A 17,979-nucleotide genomic window follows, 5' to 3' on the forward strand; every position below is an offset into this window, starting at 1 on the left:
TATTCTATATATTAAAGCCAAGGTATTCGACTACAGCTGCAAACAATATATACAAATTTGAATGGTAATTGATTTGCTATTTTAGCCACGAGGGGGTTAGGGGCCGAGCCTTAATAAACTTATATTACTGGTCATCGAGTATAGCGACCGGAGCCGATAGGCGACGGGAGCCACTAGAAATGTGTTACTTTAATTATCAAGGAATAAATTACTAATTAGGTCATCCGTCTGCCGGCAAGGCAGGTAAGCTCTCCCCCCCGCGACCCCGAAGTGGTCGCCACCCCTCCCCCTACCCACCAGGTTTGCTATTTAAGCCCCGGGGGGTTTGGGGGCCGAGCCCCCATCCAGCGAGAGGTCCGCAGGACCTCGAGTTTGGCGACCGGAGCCGGCAGGCGTAGGGAGCTTCTAGAGCGTCGAGCGTATTCGTAAAAACTCAGAATTCGAAACTGCCTTAGCATATAACTTCAAAACGAAGTATGCCTATCTAATTTTGATTGCACCGTCGTTCTTAACTCGTTGAAGTACCAAAGGTTTCAAAAAAAAAAAAAAATTAATATTCGTTAATAGGTGCAGTAAACTAGTGACGCGCGAATGCGCAAAAATCGCAAAATAGCGAACTTCATTAAGCCATAACTTTGGAACTAAGTGAGAGCGACAAATTCTGATTGCACCATCGTTCTTAACTCGATGAGTTACATAAGTTTCGATAAAAAAAATTCAAAACGGCGAGGGGGAGCTAAACTGCAATTGTTCCCAATGTTAAATACTTTTGGGAAACAGTATTCTTAAAGTATTCAGAAATACAAATAAAAACAATACCCCACGTTTGAATATTAGAGATAAATAATTTAGCTAATTTATTAGGTAGGGAATAGTTTGTATAATTATTATATTAAACATAACTAATGCAACATTATTTTAAATAAATAGGATGTGTAATTATTTTACCAAATTCTTTCGATGTTCGACATTTGTCTTCCAAAGTTGACCTGCACGTGTAAGACTGTACCGATAGTTCCGTTTTGCAGTACTTCGATTACTTTTTGATACGCTGGTGTAAAACGACTCCACATAGCTTCCATGAGAAATAACTTTTTAGCATTTGATAGCTACACAAAAAAACCAATATTTCAAGCATTATCTTCATATTGTTTGGGTAGGTTATATTATCATTGTTTACTTTTATCAATTCATCAAGTTGTTTGGCGTTAATACAAAATGGTTTTTCACATAGCACAGGCTTACAACTTTCGAGCATTAGTTTGGTCAGTGAATAGTGTTGATGGTTAAGAGCACCGATGTAAACAACGTCTATTTTTTGTAAAACAAAAAAGTTAGATATTATGTAATTAAAGAGGACACCCGTGATTGTTGTCTCCATCTTATAAGCGCGTAACTTCGTAAGCAATCTACATAACCATTTCACATTGAGCTATATTCACGTGTAGTTTCAGTAATTAAATTTTCTAAAGTTTTTAACTTGGTTATCACATGATACCAAAAAAGTAACATCCAAAGTCCAATCACAATGCGATTTGATCAACACGAAATGACACACGACAGAGCTGTGAAACTAAATAAACAAAATGTGAACTGTTGAACGTTAAATTTAAAACTATGAGCGAACATTTAATATTATGCACTTGTAATATGGAAAAAACAAATGAGGGTGTTAATACATGTTTCGTCTTTTGTATAATACATTTTTAAACATACTACAAAATTGATAAAATATGATGTTTTTACCGACATCCTACGAGCTACGGAATCGTAACTTACCTATGTTTGTCATTTTATACACAAAATATCATAAAAGTATCAATATATTTATACCACGGTCATAACTATCACATCCTAAAATTTGAATTTATTTTGATAGTGTATAATGATGTATATTAATAATTAATATACACATTATTTAATGATATATAATAATATAGTCTCGTCGTTTCAATGCCCGATTCAAACTCTAATAAATGCTAACCTCACTGATTACGACGTCCAAAATTATGAAATTGTGTTATAAATATACATTCGAGGAGATAACTGATTATTTCCATTAATCTTAGATACACAGAATTATTACTATTAGTACTGTATTTTTATTTATTAGGACTTAAATACATAAGTTTTAAATTAAGTTTTTTCTGAACTACTTATAACATACGCATCAACTCATATAATTACGATTATTAGTGTATACAGAAGTATAATTGGATTTTTTATTTCAGTATTTGAACACTTGGATATATTATACAGCACCAGAAACCCGAAATCTAAATATTCGATTCGGGTGCAAATTCCTGAATACTAATATAAAATCGTAGAATCTTTAAAAATTATAAAATAATGTAATATTATATGGAAATATAATATAAATATACGTTATATACATATAACGTATATTTATATATATATATATAACGTATATAATGTATAAAATATACAACGTACCGACATTGGAATCATTGCCAAGCTCTTCGTAAGAACCATAATAAGTAGAGATACCGAATTCATCCGCGAAATCTTTGGCCCTAGATATGTCTTTTGCAGCAACAGCCACTACTTTATGATCCTCAGTAGACAATTTTTCTAAAGCTAGAACAAAATCGTGGGAGATTTTGGAAGCACTTAGTATTCCCCATTTTGTTGCCATAGTGTAAGTTGACAAATTTACTCTATGATAAATAATAAATAAATAATAATATAGTTTTTTTCCAATTAAAATATATAGGTAACCATTTCATTTATAACATAGTTGACCTAGTTGACCTCCCTTCAATGTAAATAGTTACCTACAACACCAATCGTGTTATGACAATGTGTGTATATTGGCACTTACGGTATTAAATCACGGTTTTTCTGCTGACCGCTCCTCGACAAAATCGGCTATCGACCTTACAATAAAGGTATACAACTATTGTCGATGTATTATGCTTAAGTTATGGCGTATACATTAAAATAATATTGCAGTGAGAGGGAGTGAGCTGAGATAGCGATGTTGTGATAAATATTGTACTGCTGCTAAACTATATACTTATATACGAAAAACGAACGAGTGGACGGCGTAGTGAACCGACAATTTAGTGAGTGACGAGTGTCATTCTCTGATGGCAGTCTATTACAATTTATAACTTTTCTAATCGGGCTCACGAAAAATCAGTTCTGACGGTCAATGGGTGGGAGTCCAAATATTGTCAGTGCCAGGGGTTCACAGTATAGAACTATTTGTTTTCTACCGCCATGTATAGATATAAAATAATGGATAAGCTATTTGACCCACATATATTGATAATAAACTGATAAATTTAATTACCAACTGCTGTATGCTTGTACGTATTATTAAAATGAATAAAGCCATAATTTATGGGAATTAGAGTATATAATATTTATTAATGTGCTTATAAATATTTGTTGATGATAATTATAGGCAAGAATGGCCAAAATGTTCTGTAATAAAGTCCATAATTCTCACAAAAATAGGGGAAATTACTTGACTTATTATCACGATTCACGAGTTAGCAGTCTAGTTTATTATAGAACGCTATACTTAGCGATAGATATCAGTGGCGGATCCAGGTCTTAATCTTGGGAGGGGCGTGGAGGGCGGGCCAAAGTACAAAAAGTTCCAAAATTGGCTAAACACAGCGTAAAACAAAGGAAAACTACAGCGATTGAGGGGGGAAATTTCCTCTTTTCCCACCCCTGGATCCGCCGCTGATAGATATAGTCGTATATTTAGTCTATACATTTAAAAATGTTTTTCTATGATTTAGTCACGTCTCATGTCGACTATACTCCGGCCCACGAGAGAAGTAACTCGTGTCCCGACCAAATCGCGTCCGAATCCGCGCATCTCCACGTATTTGACATACAGCGAAAGGCACTAAGTGGGGGAATTCCGCCAGTCAGCATGCGCGAAACGGGTTACTTCTCTCGTGGGCCGGAGTATACACTAACGTAGGAAAATATAGAAATGACACTGGATTAGCTGATCGGGTTTTTGTTTATCTGTGATCTGTAGTCTGCGGAACCTCCGTGAAACATTGAAACGAGCCTGAACACCAATCTGAGGTTATACCAGCTATAGGACGTTTGTTTAACCGAATTACGGAAACGTTTACTGCCACCGTGGTGTTCTGCAAGGTCGATTAGACTATTTTAGACTAAACCTGAAACCACACAGTGTCATAGGCCTAATGTCTGTAATCTTATCTTTCTGAAACATGCTTAGATACTACTATGTTTGACTTACACATTAATAATTCTTCTTAAATGTATACCATATATCCAGATGTCTAAATTATATTATGATAATGAACAAATACTGTTGCGGCAAAGCTGACAGGGAAGCCAGCTGAGTAAAATGTTAATATTTAGAAAGTTGTTAACACTTATAGGTATGTGTATTGTGTACAAAATATAATTATATAAATAAAAAATATTTGCATTAAATGTATTTCGGAGAAGGGTGATCTTTGTTATGCATAATATTTTCTATCTTTATAACTTTATTGTATACCTATGTACCTATTCACATCAGTAAAAACTATGTTTAATGGTTTCAGTAAACAATATTTTTATTGAAACCCTTCACGCGTCTTAACGTTTTAAATTATAATATTGTTAGATATTATACTGTACGGCATTACAGCTATTATAATATAATACACTTTTACGATACATATTTACATTCAACTCCTAAGTAAATAGGCTATTGTAACTAAAGTGTTTAATATTTAAAATTGCACTTCCCAATAAACGCACGTAGGCACGAGGTACCTTTATAGCTAATACCCGGATATTCACGGCACGCCACACGGTATACCGTATGCGGTATATTGTCTGTTGCTCGGTCCCGAGAATATAAGTCTTCCATAATATACATATATATAGGTATTGCGAGCAAAACCAATAACTTTCAATATAAAAATTCTATGAATATTATACTGAATTACAATTTTGAGAAATACAATGGAATATACATACAATGACGATACACTTTAAACAATACACATAATATACATATTTATCGTATATATTACATACATAAACGATTAATATTTTATTACAGGAATATTGTTTATATTATTAGTTTACAAACTCAATTATAAAATTCTCGAGTACCTACCTAACTACCTACAACACGCTTAAAGTTAAAATTGAAATTAGTTCGCGTTTGGAGAAATGATCGAATGAAATATGTTTAATATACATATTATATTATGTTACATAGGTATTATATTATTATTATGATGACGATGACTGACGGTCGAATGTAAACGTCAAGAGGATGATACATTTATATTTGTATAAGAGATCAATACATACTTAACACTATCAAGCTAAATAATTATAACAATATTATTGTTAATTATATTCGATTAGGTATCAACGTATATCATAATTTAGAATACTGATTTTCCGTGTATAGCAATTAGTAGGTAGGTACTCAGAGTGCAGGCTGCAGACTGACCATTATAATAGTTAAACAATAATTGTACCTATAGGTACTTATTATTCTATGAAAAGTCAATAATTTGAATGAACAACGAGGGTTCAGGATATAATATATAAATGACTTAATATAAATTATCATGATAATATTTTTTTTTGAAAATTTCGACAATTCGATGTTCATTAATATTGAACCAATATTATTCGATATAATAACGAACTATACCTATGGACATGGATTACTGACGGTTTGACTTTACTCATTTTAGCTCATTTGATTTTTATCATAGAATCGGTCTTCCTGAATATATTACAACAATTGGCAGAAGTGAAGTCCAGCTCGAGGGGAGGAAAGTCTCAAAAATTAAAGAAAAATCAACTGATTACAGCGTGTCTGTCACCAGCACCAGATGATTCTAAACTATTTAAAAACCTAATAAAAATTCAGGTGATAAAAACTCGGATTCAAACATGTAAAAATAATTTTTCTATAAACTTTAAAAAAGATCAAGTGAGCTAGAGTGGGTAAGAACAAACCGAAAGTTGTAGCTCCTAGACTAATGAATATAGGTACTTACACCAAATTCGAAATTTAACGGATTAACTATAAATAGTAATATATATAGTATACCTAATACTTAATAGGTACATTATTTATATATAATAATATTAATACTATGTATATACCAAGTATATAATATTACAATTTACAGTTCAATAATCGGTTTCTGTGTGTAGGTATGCCTATACGTTCCCAGAAATGTATTGCAGGTTGTTATATTGTTATATAGTTTGTAGTTATAAAAAGTGGTAAAAAAAAAATCTTTAACAAAAATGTAGTGCTATTATCGTACATAGTATAATGGTAATAACAGTAAAGGCATTTACAGAATAACCTCAGTAAAATCATTTTTTCTTTTATTTAAACTCTAATCGACAATAATTGTATATTACATAAATCTTAGGTAATAAATCTTAAAATCACGTTATATAAAAAAACAATAATACGTCAAGTTGGGGGGGACGATGGTCGATGATGACTGGGGGGGGGGGAGCTTGAAGCGAAATAATAACTATATATAAAGCGGTTGGCTCATATTTGCCGGTAAAATAATATATGTATAATTATATACCGCCGTGGCCTCAAATACTAACAGGAAACGTTTTTCATCAAAACGGGCGGCGAGCACCTGCCGGATTCGTCGTTGTTGTCGTCGTCGTCGTCGTCAATGTCGTGGTCGTCGTCGCCGTCGTCGTTCAGGTAGGGCGATCGGTGTTCGGCGGAGACGGCGACTGTGGCCGCGTCCACCGACGGCTCGTGAGCGGGCGATAGCGCAGCGGGGCTAGACGAGCCCGCGGACGACGGGCTGTGCGGTTCGGAGGACGACGTCTGTAGCGCGGCGGTCGGCCACTGGTTGGCGGTGATGATCCGCTCGGACAGCGCCTTATGCACGGACGACTGGTACGACGCGGCCGCCGCAGTGGCCGACGGCTGGGCGGCGTGATGATGGTGCCATGGCAGACCGAGCAGGAATGCGGATGCGGCCGCCGGGTTGAACACGATGCTCGGCCAGAACTGTTCGGGTGTGAGGAACGGCAGTGGACCTCCTAGTGTGGGTGCCACGGGCAAACAATCGTTTCTGAACACTGTAAATATAACATGAATTATATTTTTTATTTATTTATATTAAAACAAGAGACGAGTCCACTAATTAGGTAGGTACCCACATCGTTGTATATGAATACAACCATAATTAAAAACATAAGGTAGGTCTACTCAGAGGCGGCTTGAATGCTTGATCATGCATTTTGTGGTTCACTGAACCACCAAAAAGTTTGGGGGGGGTTGTCATTTTAATAGGTATAGTCCGCGACATGAAAAGTGGCCGATTTGTACCGCGACCCGTTGCGGCTTCCCTGCCTGTTAGCCATTGGTTCTCAACCTATACCACCTCCTGCCCGGCAATTAAACGCGGCAATTAATTTAATTACTTTATGAACCACTAAGGCGAAACGTCCGCTAGGTTCGCGACGGTCATCGGCCACTTTTCATGTCGCGGACTATAGGTTATAGGGTATACTTGGTCTTGGAAATCAGTGTCCAGTATAGCCGTATAGGTAATATAATAAAACCGGCCAAGTGCAAGTCGGACTCGCGCATGAAGGGTTCCGTACCATCATCAGCTATAAACATGTTGGCAAGTGGCAACACTGCTTATATTATATACTCTAGGATTTTTAGTATTTGTTGTTATAGCGGCAACAGTCATAGGTCAGCAGAAATTCATAATCTGTGAAAATTTCAACAATCTAACTTTCATGGTTCATGAGATACAGCCTGGTGACAGACAGACGGACAGCGGAGCCTTAGTAATAGTGTCCCGTTTTACCGTACGGAACCCTAAAAATGGTTAATTTGATGGCCAATTCATTATTAGCAACAAATAGATACAATCACATACGTCATACATTAACAATAAACTTATGAAGTTATAAACAGCTTTATGACGAAAATATAGTCACATAAAGTATGGGACAATGTGACATTATTTTATGTTATTCGAAAATCGCAATCAATTGTATACTAAAGTCTAGAATTGTATTATAATAATATCGTTATTACTGAACTCCTCTTTAATGTGAAATTGACTGAAATTTAGTCACTTATACTGAATTCAAAAACTGATGTGTCAAAGCTCGATCAATTGGTTATTGTGTATAAGTGTATTGTAAACATATTTGACGTTTTTTTAATTTGAAAAATTCTTCTTTTTTCTATAGGTAGAATGACGATACAAATAAAATTAATATTTTTTTAATATACATACAACAAAACAAATTTTTATTTTATTAATATGTTTCGCCGAGACAGGACAGCCCATGAGAACGTTGTAGAGGTACCAGGGACCATATACCAGTTACCAATATCATCAGCACCACCAACTCATAATCACCACATCGCCTCGTCATGCTCGATGTCTTTTTTTATTTAAATTATTATTTCTTGTTTTTTGATACTTTTTTTGTATCACATAATATATTTTATTTTTCGGCGTTCAAAATGTTAAAGCATTAAGCATTAATTTTCTATCTTTCATGAGATTATGTAATACAATTATTTTTTCTATACACAGTAAAATGCTGTTCCTTATTTTTCATATTAAAGAGTACGATTTTATTTATTTCAACAGAATAATGGCCCCACTAAACATGATCGTGCTCACGTAGGACCCACATAGATTATCAAGCAACAATTTTTTTGTTACTTACCATATCTCAATGAAATACATTGAAGGTATTGGCCTCGTGAGAGTATATAAGTTTCGAAATGATTTTCGAATGAATGAAAATAAAATTTGGTATTAAAGCACTATACGATTTTGGTTCAACATATATAAATAATTAATTATGTTATTAATTCGGACTATCCACGACAAATTTTAACTTAAAAAACAGTTATAAAATATGAAAACTAATAAAAAATAATAAAATGTCGACTTGTTCACTTGCTTATTAATAATTGGGTATCTAATTTATTATGTCATCATAATTATTAAGCATGTTTTAAAATAAATAGTAATTGTAAAAAAATTAATAAAAATTAGGTAAGTTTTTGTACCTAATTTAACTTTTTGGTAGGTGGGTAGGTGGTATTATAACTATTGCTGAACCATCAGCTGAAAAATGTCAAACCGTCTCTGGGTATACTTATAGAGATAAGAAATACTAATAACAAATAATCAGTAGTTTTCGATGGGAAAACGTGTTGATGTCCCCACCCTCGTATAGACACCAATGGATAGCGGTAGGGTACGGCTGTTTTGGGAAGGTTATAGCATTCCCTCAATTGGTTCAATAATCAATTGTCTCAAGCTAAATTTGGATGTTTAGCTTTAAAATATAATATATATAGTATAAAAACATTGAGGTGATCAAGCCACGTTATCCTAGCTCTATATGCCAACGAGTGTCTATGGTGACCGACTTGTTGATTTTATTATTATTACTATAATGATGATGATAGACAAGTTTGGAAAGGATAATTTCACCTCATATTCACCCTAAATTTTCTTAAACACATTTTAGTAAAATCTTTTTGTAACACCTGCACCGAAAGTTTAGTTTTTGATGACGGTTGAAGCGTCGGAAAGCGTTTCCGTCCAGCGGGCGGTAAAGTGGGATTACCCAAAAGTGCTAGGCGCGCATATCACGCCTATCCCCTGCAAAACCAGACACTGAAATCTATACCACGGTTCTTACAAAACATAAACTTTTGGTTACATCTTAAATTCATATTGGAACGAAGTTCCTTATTATAACCTCCTGCATGCATGATGCGTAAAATAAATAAAACCAAATTGTTTTTTTCATGAAATATTGTTTTTGTAGAATAGTCTAGTTTTTGCATAGATCCCTGCAATACCTTTGCCGTGATCGATGGATCGATATGCTATTTCATTTTTTTAAATCATTCAACATCATGATGTATATTATTATTATTATAATAATATGTTATAATAATATATATAATATCTTTATTTTGTAGATTATTTTTTTTAATATGGCCGTTTTAGGTATTACACATTTCCTGATTTTAAATGTTTAAATGCAATCAGTTTAGTGTAAGTTATAACTTAGATAACTATAACAAATTTTACATTTTATAAACAGTTGTAGGTAACTCACACGTGTGGTCAGGTATGTATGGATTTGATTCTCTGCCCATTGATTTTTCTCGTTTTCTCCATTTAGCTCTACGGTTTTGAAACCATACCTATATACAACAAAGACATCATTATTATATGTATGGCACGTATACATTTTACTACTTGATTCTACAATCGAGTATTAAAATTAAATATTTATTCAGTACTATCACGTATTTATAGTGACTAAACAATTTTTTCGGGAAAAGAAGAATCGTTATTTTAAATTAAGAGTCAATCATATAAATATAAATTATAATTCGATCTCAATGTTATAATATGTTCGATGGAAATTTCATATAAATATTAAATTGCTAACTGATATGTTAAGCACTTAAGCATGATATAATGTTTGTTGTAATAATGCTGATTATTACGATGAATAGGAAATAACCATTTAACTGCGTAATTCGGGAAATCATTTTTTTTCTACCCGTACAACACGGTAAAAATACTATACCATATACAGAACAATCAGAACATATTATACATTATTTTGGATATATTAGGGTTTCAACTTGAGTACAAAGACCAAGAGTGTACCTTTCCATTTTCCTCTAATATCTGTTTCCACCAAAACCATTTCTATACTATATAAGCTACCTATAAGCAGTCAAGGGTTTTTAATATCTCTAATATTCCAAAATATTATATTATTAAACTACCAAAAGAAAAATGATAAGATTATAACCCACTACACAAAGGAAATAATATACACGTAAAATATTGCATTTAATAAAATAATATACTGAATATTTGTTAAAACAAAATTTTGTTTTAAATTGCAGGAACAATTTTGTGAAAAGTGTATTCTACAATTTAAAAAAGCAGGTAAGTGGATTTCGCTCTGCTGTACAGTAGTTTACAAGTGGGTCATTGTATAATGGGTTGTATTAGACTTGAATTCAATGATAAAATATCATTGTATAAGAAAAAACGATTCTGAGCTGAGACGGTTTGTCAGTCCGGATATTTTATATTGTTATAATTTATTTTATCATGTAAGTTGAATTAATATTATAATATTATAATTTTTTATTCGTTTCTATGGTGATAAACAAAAAATTGAAAATATTTAATTAAAAATTAATATTGAAAAATTAAAATGATAATCATTAACATTAATAACAACATAAAATTACATCGTGTATCGTGTATGTTAAGTATTATGTATGTGAGGTATATTATAATATGTATAGAAACTGCAAAAAATATGATATTATTATTCCTCTCTCCAATTACAGACGATTATGTTTCAGATACCATTTATACCCTCCTACCAACCTACCAAATACCATATAGGTACCATGTGAAACGACGCCTGCCATTGGAGATTGTTTATCACGTATTATATAATTAATTTAGTTTGGCTTAACGGCGTGTGCTTGGAAACTAAAAGTATAAGAGGGTATGTTTATTATTTATTATATATATATATATATATATATATATTTATATGTATATCGATGAATACGGTGAGAGGGAGGGAAAAATCTCTTTTTTATTGGCCAGGTTAAAATATTGACAATACACTTAAAACGGGAGTTTAATAAACCGGTAGAAGTTTCGGCACCCGAAGACCATTATATGGCGATCCGACGGCGTCATCAGCGGTGGTGTAGGAGGAGGAGGAGGGTTAATGCTCTATTTGGACGTCCGATTGGGGTTGATTGTGCGCGTCGCGCGCGTACAAGGGTGTGTTGTGCAACACAATGGACTCCCCCTATGCACATAGGCCACACGAACAATGCACTTAAATGATCGTTAGGAAATTAGGGAGATGTTAAATCGGTTGTCGAGAAATTGCACCCCAATTAACTTGTAATTCATTACCAGGGAGACCGCGCACGCCGGATTTTAAGTCCATCTCAATTGGTTTATTGAATCGTTTAAAGAGCGAGACAATCTACAGTGCAGGCGGCGGGCAGAAGGCCTAGGCAATAGAGAATGAGAAAAGGGGAGAGAGTGAGTGAGAGAGCGACTTACAGGGGGGGGATTTACACGTATATAATGTAGAGATTTTGTAGCCTCTTTCTCTTTTTTACCGTCTTTGTGTGTCCGCTAAGTGTTCTGCGGTACACAATTAGCGCGGTGTTTTAGTGCGACTGTAAACTCGAAAGAAAAAAAAATCTATTAATCTCCTTCCATTGTTTTCTACTGCTTTTGGAATTATTTAAGTCTCGCGTCGTCGATGTGGTGGATTTCAATTAAAGCTGTTCCGCGTGCGATTCCGGAACAAAAGGATATATAGCCGTACGAGCAACCATACACAATTAAAACCCGAAACGGAATCTCTGCAAGGGTGACCGTAAAAGACAAATAATTATAATCGCACTATATAATATATAAATTATATCTAGACATCTAGTCATTGCATCGTTAAAATAATTTATGTTATCTTTAATAGTAATGGAAGAATAATACATGGTGTATTACATATATGAGGTTAAAAGCCTATTAAATAATAATAATATCTGTACGTACATTTGTTTCCCAACTATAATTTAGTTTTTACTATACATCGCACTAACAAATTCATACAAATGTTTAATTAAATTGTTACATAATATATAATACATAATAATAAATTATACATTTATGACCTATATATTTTTTTTATAGAAACAAATTATATCATCTAAAATCTTAAAATCTTAGTTTGTGCCGATACCTATACAACATTTTTAATTGTATTTATTGTAATTTATAATTTTTATACAATTTCCGCAGGTACTTTTTCTATGACTACCTATTATAATAATTATTACAAAATGCCTTATATTACCATTGATTAATATTATAATAGATAATCAATGGTATTACTATTTTTATTAATATTTTTTACTTCCACCTTTCTAATTGTTTCTTCAATAAATGAATTGGAAGATCAATAATTGGTTTTACAATAAATTATGTGGTTTTTTTTTCAGAAAATGTATTTTCACGTAATGATAATAATGGTCCAAATTTACCTATGTGACCCAACCAATTGATTTTAAATTAAAGTATAGGTCATAAAAAAAATATTTGAAAGTAAAATCTGTTTGAATATTATTATAACTGATCGCTTTGTTAGTTTTGTTTCTTTATTTATTTTTAATTGTATAGGAACCTTTACATAAATTTGTGATTAAAAAGAATGTTTGAACGGCATGAAGAATTTTACCTGCACTCTGGCTTCACTGAGATCCAATCGAAGGGCGAGTTCTTCTCTGGTAAATACATCAGGATATTGTGTTTTTTCGAAAGCTCTTTCTAATTGATGTAATTGATATGTGGTAAATGTTGTTCTACTACGGCGAACTTTTCGTGGTTTATCGTCATCGTGTTCGTCGGACCGATGTAGTGATGGATCGGTTCCACTAGCAGCATATAATGCGTCCAATTTCGATTGGCAATGAACACTCGTATTTTCTAAAAAAAATTGTCAAATAATTATTATTTATTTTGATGTTTAAAAAAAAATAATTTAAATTATTACTAATAAAAAAAATATAGACTAGAGACATGGAATAAGCGCTGTGAGCCCGTCCCTTGACCTAAACGTCGATGACATGATACATAAATATACTTTATAGCTAGTTAGGTACTGTACTACTGTAGTTTCAGTCTGATCACAGTTTATTTTTCAAGAGAATACCATACATTACTACTTCTGATCGTTTTACCACATTATAATTTTTGTGGAAAACTATGGTATACGACATTTTTAAAATAACCCACTTAAATTCCTACCTCTGATACAATTACGTTTTGTTGAGGGAGAGGGACTATTTAATTTAGTGCTTGGATAAGTTAGGGATCGTTCTAAAAGCGGTATTAAAAAAAACATATTGTAAAATAAATCAGTTTCTATGTTCGCTTACTATATAAAAAACATAAACCATTGTGACTATCGCAATTCGTAGTGACACTGTGTCAAATTGTTCGTGTATAGAATTATCAGTTATCGAAATATAATAAAAAAAATAAGCCCATAGTCATACTGTGGTCTCCGGCAGATTTGATTAACGTTAATTTGGTGTATATGGAGCTCAGAAAACGATTATTTATTTTTAAAATGTGGTTCGAATTCTTAGGTAGTCATATGAATGAGATAAAAAAATACAAATGTATTTTAATTGTCGTGTTTGGTGACGGAATAAAGGGCTTTAAAACAACCGGAGAGAGAAACGTTGTCGTTGTCAAGTACCTACCTACTTACTCGTATACAGGGTGGAAAGAAGGATGGTATTCCATATCCACCTATGGTTTAGATGTCACGCCAATGATTTACTAAAAAAAATTCTTGGATAATTTTCATAAAATAATAAAAGTAAATATTTATTGATGTTTTTAGACGTAGGGCAGAGCTCTATTGGTAGTACAATTGACTTATTGCAATGTAGAATTAGGACACAATTTTTATGTATTTTTCAAAAATCGAATTATTAAAAATCATACATTTTGGTCATTACGGTAATTATATAATATTTAATATTATATCTATTATAATTTATTATACTAAAATTATTTCCTCTTTTATGGGTGGAGGACTATGCACACGAGGTAAGCTTATCATGACATTTAGTATGATCATATATGGAAGGTCCTTATTCAAAGGGTACCTATATAGAAAATTAGACCTTCGGTAAATGCAAATTACAGTGAAACGTTTTCCAATTTAACTACTTTGGATAAATAATAAATATTCGGTATATTGCAGTCCATCAAAATATTTAGCGTTTTCCGGGAATCGCGGACGTGAAATATGTTATTTTAATAATTATTACTCGGTTACGTTATTATTATGATGATTTCACTCTATATGCGCCTCATTAAAGCGCCATGTACGTACTGCAGGTATCTCTATACCTAATTACGAGTAAATGGTTGTAAGACCCGTTGGGGACGGCGGCGGCGCTCGCGGCCGCTCGTACACGCACGTTGTATATAGGTTCATAATATTAATCATGTATTAAAACGGTCATATAAGCCGCTTACGAGGTTTTTGTTATTGCGCGTTGATTGTATAATGCACCCCTCGCCCCCACCTAACGTGTGTAATATATGTAATATTAATCGGCTTACGAAACGTTCAGTTTCCAAATCACTTGGGTACCTATATATATATATATATATATATATATATATACACAATATAATATAATATCTACTCTACCGGTACACGTTTCATATACCTATATGTATAATATGGGATGTACAATATTTTATTATTATTATTATTATTTATACGCCAAAAGTACGAACTCGGCTGCAGTACGAAATTCAACGTGCGCGCAACAGATACAGAATTTACGTCCGTTTTACACCCATTGTTGTAGTCGGCGTGCATAGCACACATTCATACGCGCGCACGCTCCGGTGTGTGCCCACTTGACTTCCGTTAAAATCCATTGAGTTTCCCGCCGTCCCTTTCGGATTTTCTACCAGTCGCCTTCACCGCTACTACCGTTCAATTGGCCCTCTACCCCTCTGCGATCGAGTTTTTCGCGCATAAACAGAAATATAATATTATATAATACCAATATACATATTATACATTATTGTTATTACAAATTAAAATCATCTAATACTGAATAATACTTGACAGTTACTGCTGGTAACTACTACTTATTTGTTTTGTTACGATTTCGCGGAAATTATAATACATATGGGTGAGGTTTTTATGCATATACAGTAGACGCTTTTATCAATGGTATATTATGATTTATTCTCAATAATTTGGCGTATGCATGGTAGGTATAAAGTGCAAATTAAACATATTTTACGCATGTATTATTACAAATTATTAGTAACAGTTACAAAATAATGAGAAAAACCATTTTAACTTAACTTTTCAAGTTTTAACTTATTAACTCCTTAATAGACGTTATACCCGGCTTGGGTTTTAGCTTCATATATTTTTATGATAAATATGTATAAGACGTCAATAATAATTTTCAGTTTCACAGTTTTTTTCGATATACATACATGTTAAATTTTTTTTACATTATTAGTTATTACCTAGTTGTTACTAGCACAACCGCCAGCCTACCGGTATCATAGAATCAAAATTTAAAATTACTTTATCACAATGGGAGAAAAAACAATTGAAACACTCAAAACGTTTGAATTTAGATTTATCTCTGGTTACACATATAATTATCAATAAGTATGCGCGAAAAAAGTAAAAATTCAGGAATTAACTATTACTATTATTTTTATTTGTTTGTAAATCTTAACAACTTATATTTAAATTATACATTTAACGTTAAATTATATGTATCGATTATATTACTTATAATTATTTTTATATAATATATAAATATATTAATAATAATTGTAAATTAATAAATCTAAAAAGGTTTTGATATAAATAATAAAATCTAGCATTACATCTATTTTAATGTATTATATTTTAGTTAGTATAGGTATAAACTTTCTCATTTATATATCTAGTTTGGGTATATTAACCTATATACCTTAGATAATTAAATACCTACATAATAATATATTACCATTCTTGTATTTTTAATCTACTATTTTCAAACGATCATCAAGACTTTAAGTATTTTATTGTCATAATCCATTTAAAATTAAATTGTATGCGATTAATTTAATTGAAGTGCTCTTCGAAAAATTATGGATTTTCACTATAAACAATAGTATTATAACTAAATAATAATTATAATAACTGTTGGCTCGGATATTTATTACAAAAAACTGAATGATATTTCATCAATAATTATCATTAATTATTTTTAAACAGGTATATTATATATATTTATTAATAATTAAAAATATTGTGTAACAAACCCGGTAGTCGGTAGAGGTGCATTATTTTATTGTGAATCATATGGTATTAAATTGTTAGATATATTAATATTATATACCATCCATGCCTCATATTAAAATTTTTCAGCAATTTCACATTGTTTTATATTCTATCTATTTTTGTATCTTGTTCACGGTTATCATGTCAAGTTTACTTCATATATTATATAAATTCATTTAGTTGAAGATCTGATCCGTTTAGTAAAATGGATAAAAATTTTATCTCGAAACATCTTCATTTTTTACACATCACGTAATTACACATTATGGATGACTTTTATGAATCATAATACAAGGAAATTTAGTCGTATCAAACTTATTTTGTAATCAGCACATCACGTCTCGAAACAATTATTCATTTTAGATTCTGAGTGGAACGATGAATGTATTGATTTTACAATGATGTGTGTTTTTTTTTTTATTTTTTTTTTTATTTTTTTATTTTTTTTTTTATTTTTTTTTTTATTTTTTTTTGTGTCTGTCATCACGTTTTAGGACAGTAAAAGTGCTTGGATTTTCTTCAACAGTACCTTTTCTGATAGGAAAGTGAATCTAGTTGGTACTTTGGGGGGTCAAAAGTAAAATTTTTCCAATAGTTTTCAAACGCGCCGTGAAAAACAAAAGAAAAATTAAGGAAAAACGGGAATTTTTACGCAAAATCTGTTTTCGAGAAAATCGATTTTGGTTTTTGGTGTAACTTTAAAACAAATGACCGTAGATATATGAAATTTTGACTGAATGTTTATCTTAGCATTTTCTATACACCATAACATTTTCAAAATATTTTGATTTATTTTGAGCTCTTTACGGACATTTTCATTTTCCATTTTTTTTTAGTTTTTTTTCTAAAAATATCAATAAAATTTTATTTGTTGGATAAAAAAGCTTGAAAATTTAATAGAAGGCTCCTAGTATATTGTTTCAAAGGCAGATGAAAAATATTAAAAATCGTTAGTCACAGTTTTTTTTTATAAACATTTAAAGTTCAAAAAATGACAAA

The 17,979-nt window shown here is 32.0% G+C and overlaps 2 protein-coding genes across 3 annotated transcripts in view; both read right to left on the reverse strand.

Annotated features, from left to right (window-relative positions):
* Window positions 1-3,126, reverse strand: part of LOC100162948 (dimeric dihydrodiol dehydrogenase-like) — a 9,224-nt gene extending 6,098 nt beyond the window's left edge. The window contains exons 1-4 of one of the 2 annotated variants that reach the window (XM_008181445.3): window positions 2,843-3,126; window positions 2,455-2,678; window positions 1,181-1,311; window positions 949-1,109 (exon numbers count right to left, since the gene is read on the reverse strand). In XM_008181445.3, the coding sequence (XP_008179667.1) occupies window positions 949-1,109; window positions 1,181-1,311; window positions 2,455-2,656 (494 nt within the window). In that variant the 5' untranslated portion in view covers window positions 2,657-2,678; window positions 2,843-3,126. Of the gene's footprint in view, window positions 1-948; window positions 1,110-1,180; window positions 1,312-2,454; window positions 2,679-2,842 lie in introns of those variants that run through there. The other variant, NM_001163123.1, reaches the window with a different exon arrangement.
* Window positions 3,127-6,101: 2,975 nt separating this feature from the next.
* Window positions 6,102-17,979, reverse strand: part of LOC100570120 (retinal homeobox protein Rx3-like) — a 13,825-nt gene continuing 1,947 nt past the window's right edge. Inside the window, exons 2-4 of the mRNA XM_003242175.4 lie at window positions 13,330-13,577; window positions 10,144-10,231; window positions 6,102-7,104 (exon numbers count right to left, since the gene is read on the reverse strand). Coding sequence (XP_003242223.1) covers window positions 6,608-7,104; window positions 10,144-10,231; window positions 13,330-13,577 — 833 coding nt within the window. The 3' untranslated portion in view covers window positions 6,102-6,607. The remainder of the gene's footprint in view (window positions 7,105-10,143; window positions 10,232-13,329; window positions 13,578-17,979) is intronic.

Source organism: Acyrthosiphon pisum, chromosome A2 (assembly GCF_005508785.2).
Source record: "Acyrthosiphon pisum isolate AL4f chromosome A2, pea_aphid_22Mar2018_4r6ur, whole genome shotgun sequence".
NCBI lineage: Eukaryota > Metazoa > Arthropoda > Insecta > Hemiptera > Aphididae > Acyrthosiphon > Acyrthosiphon pisum.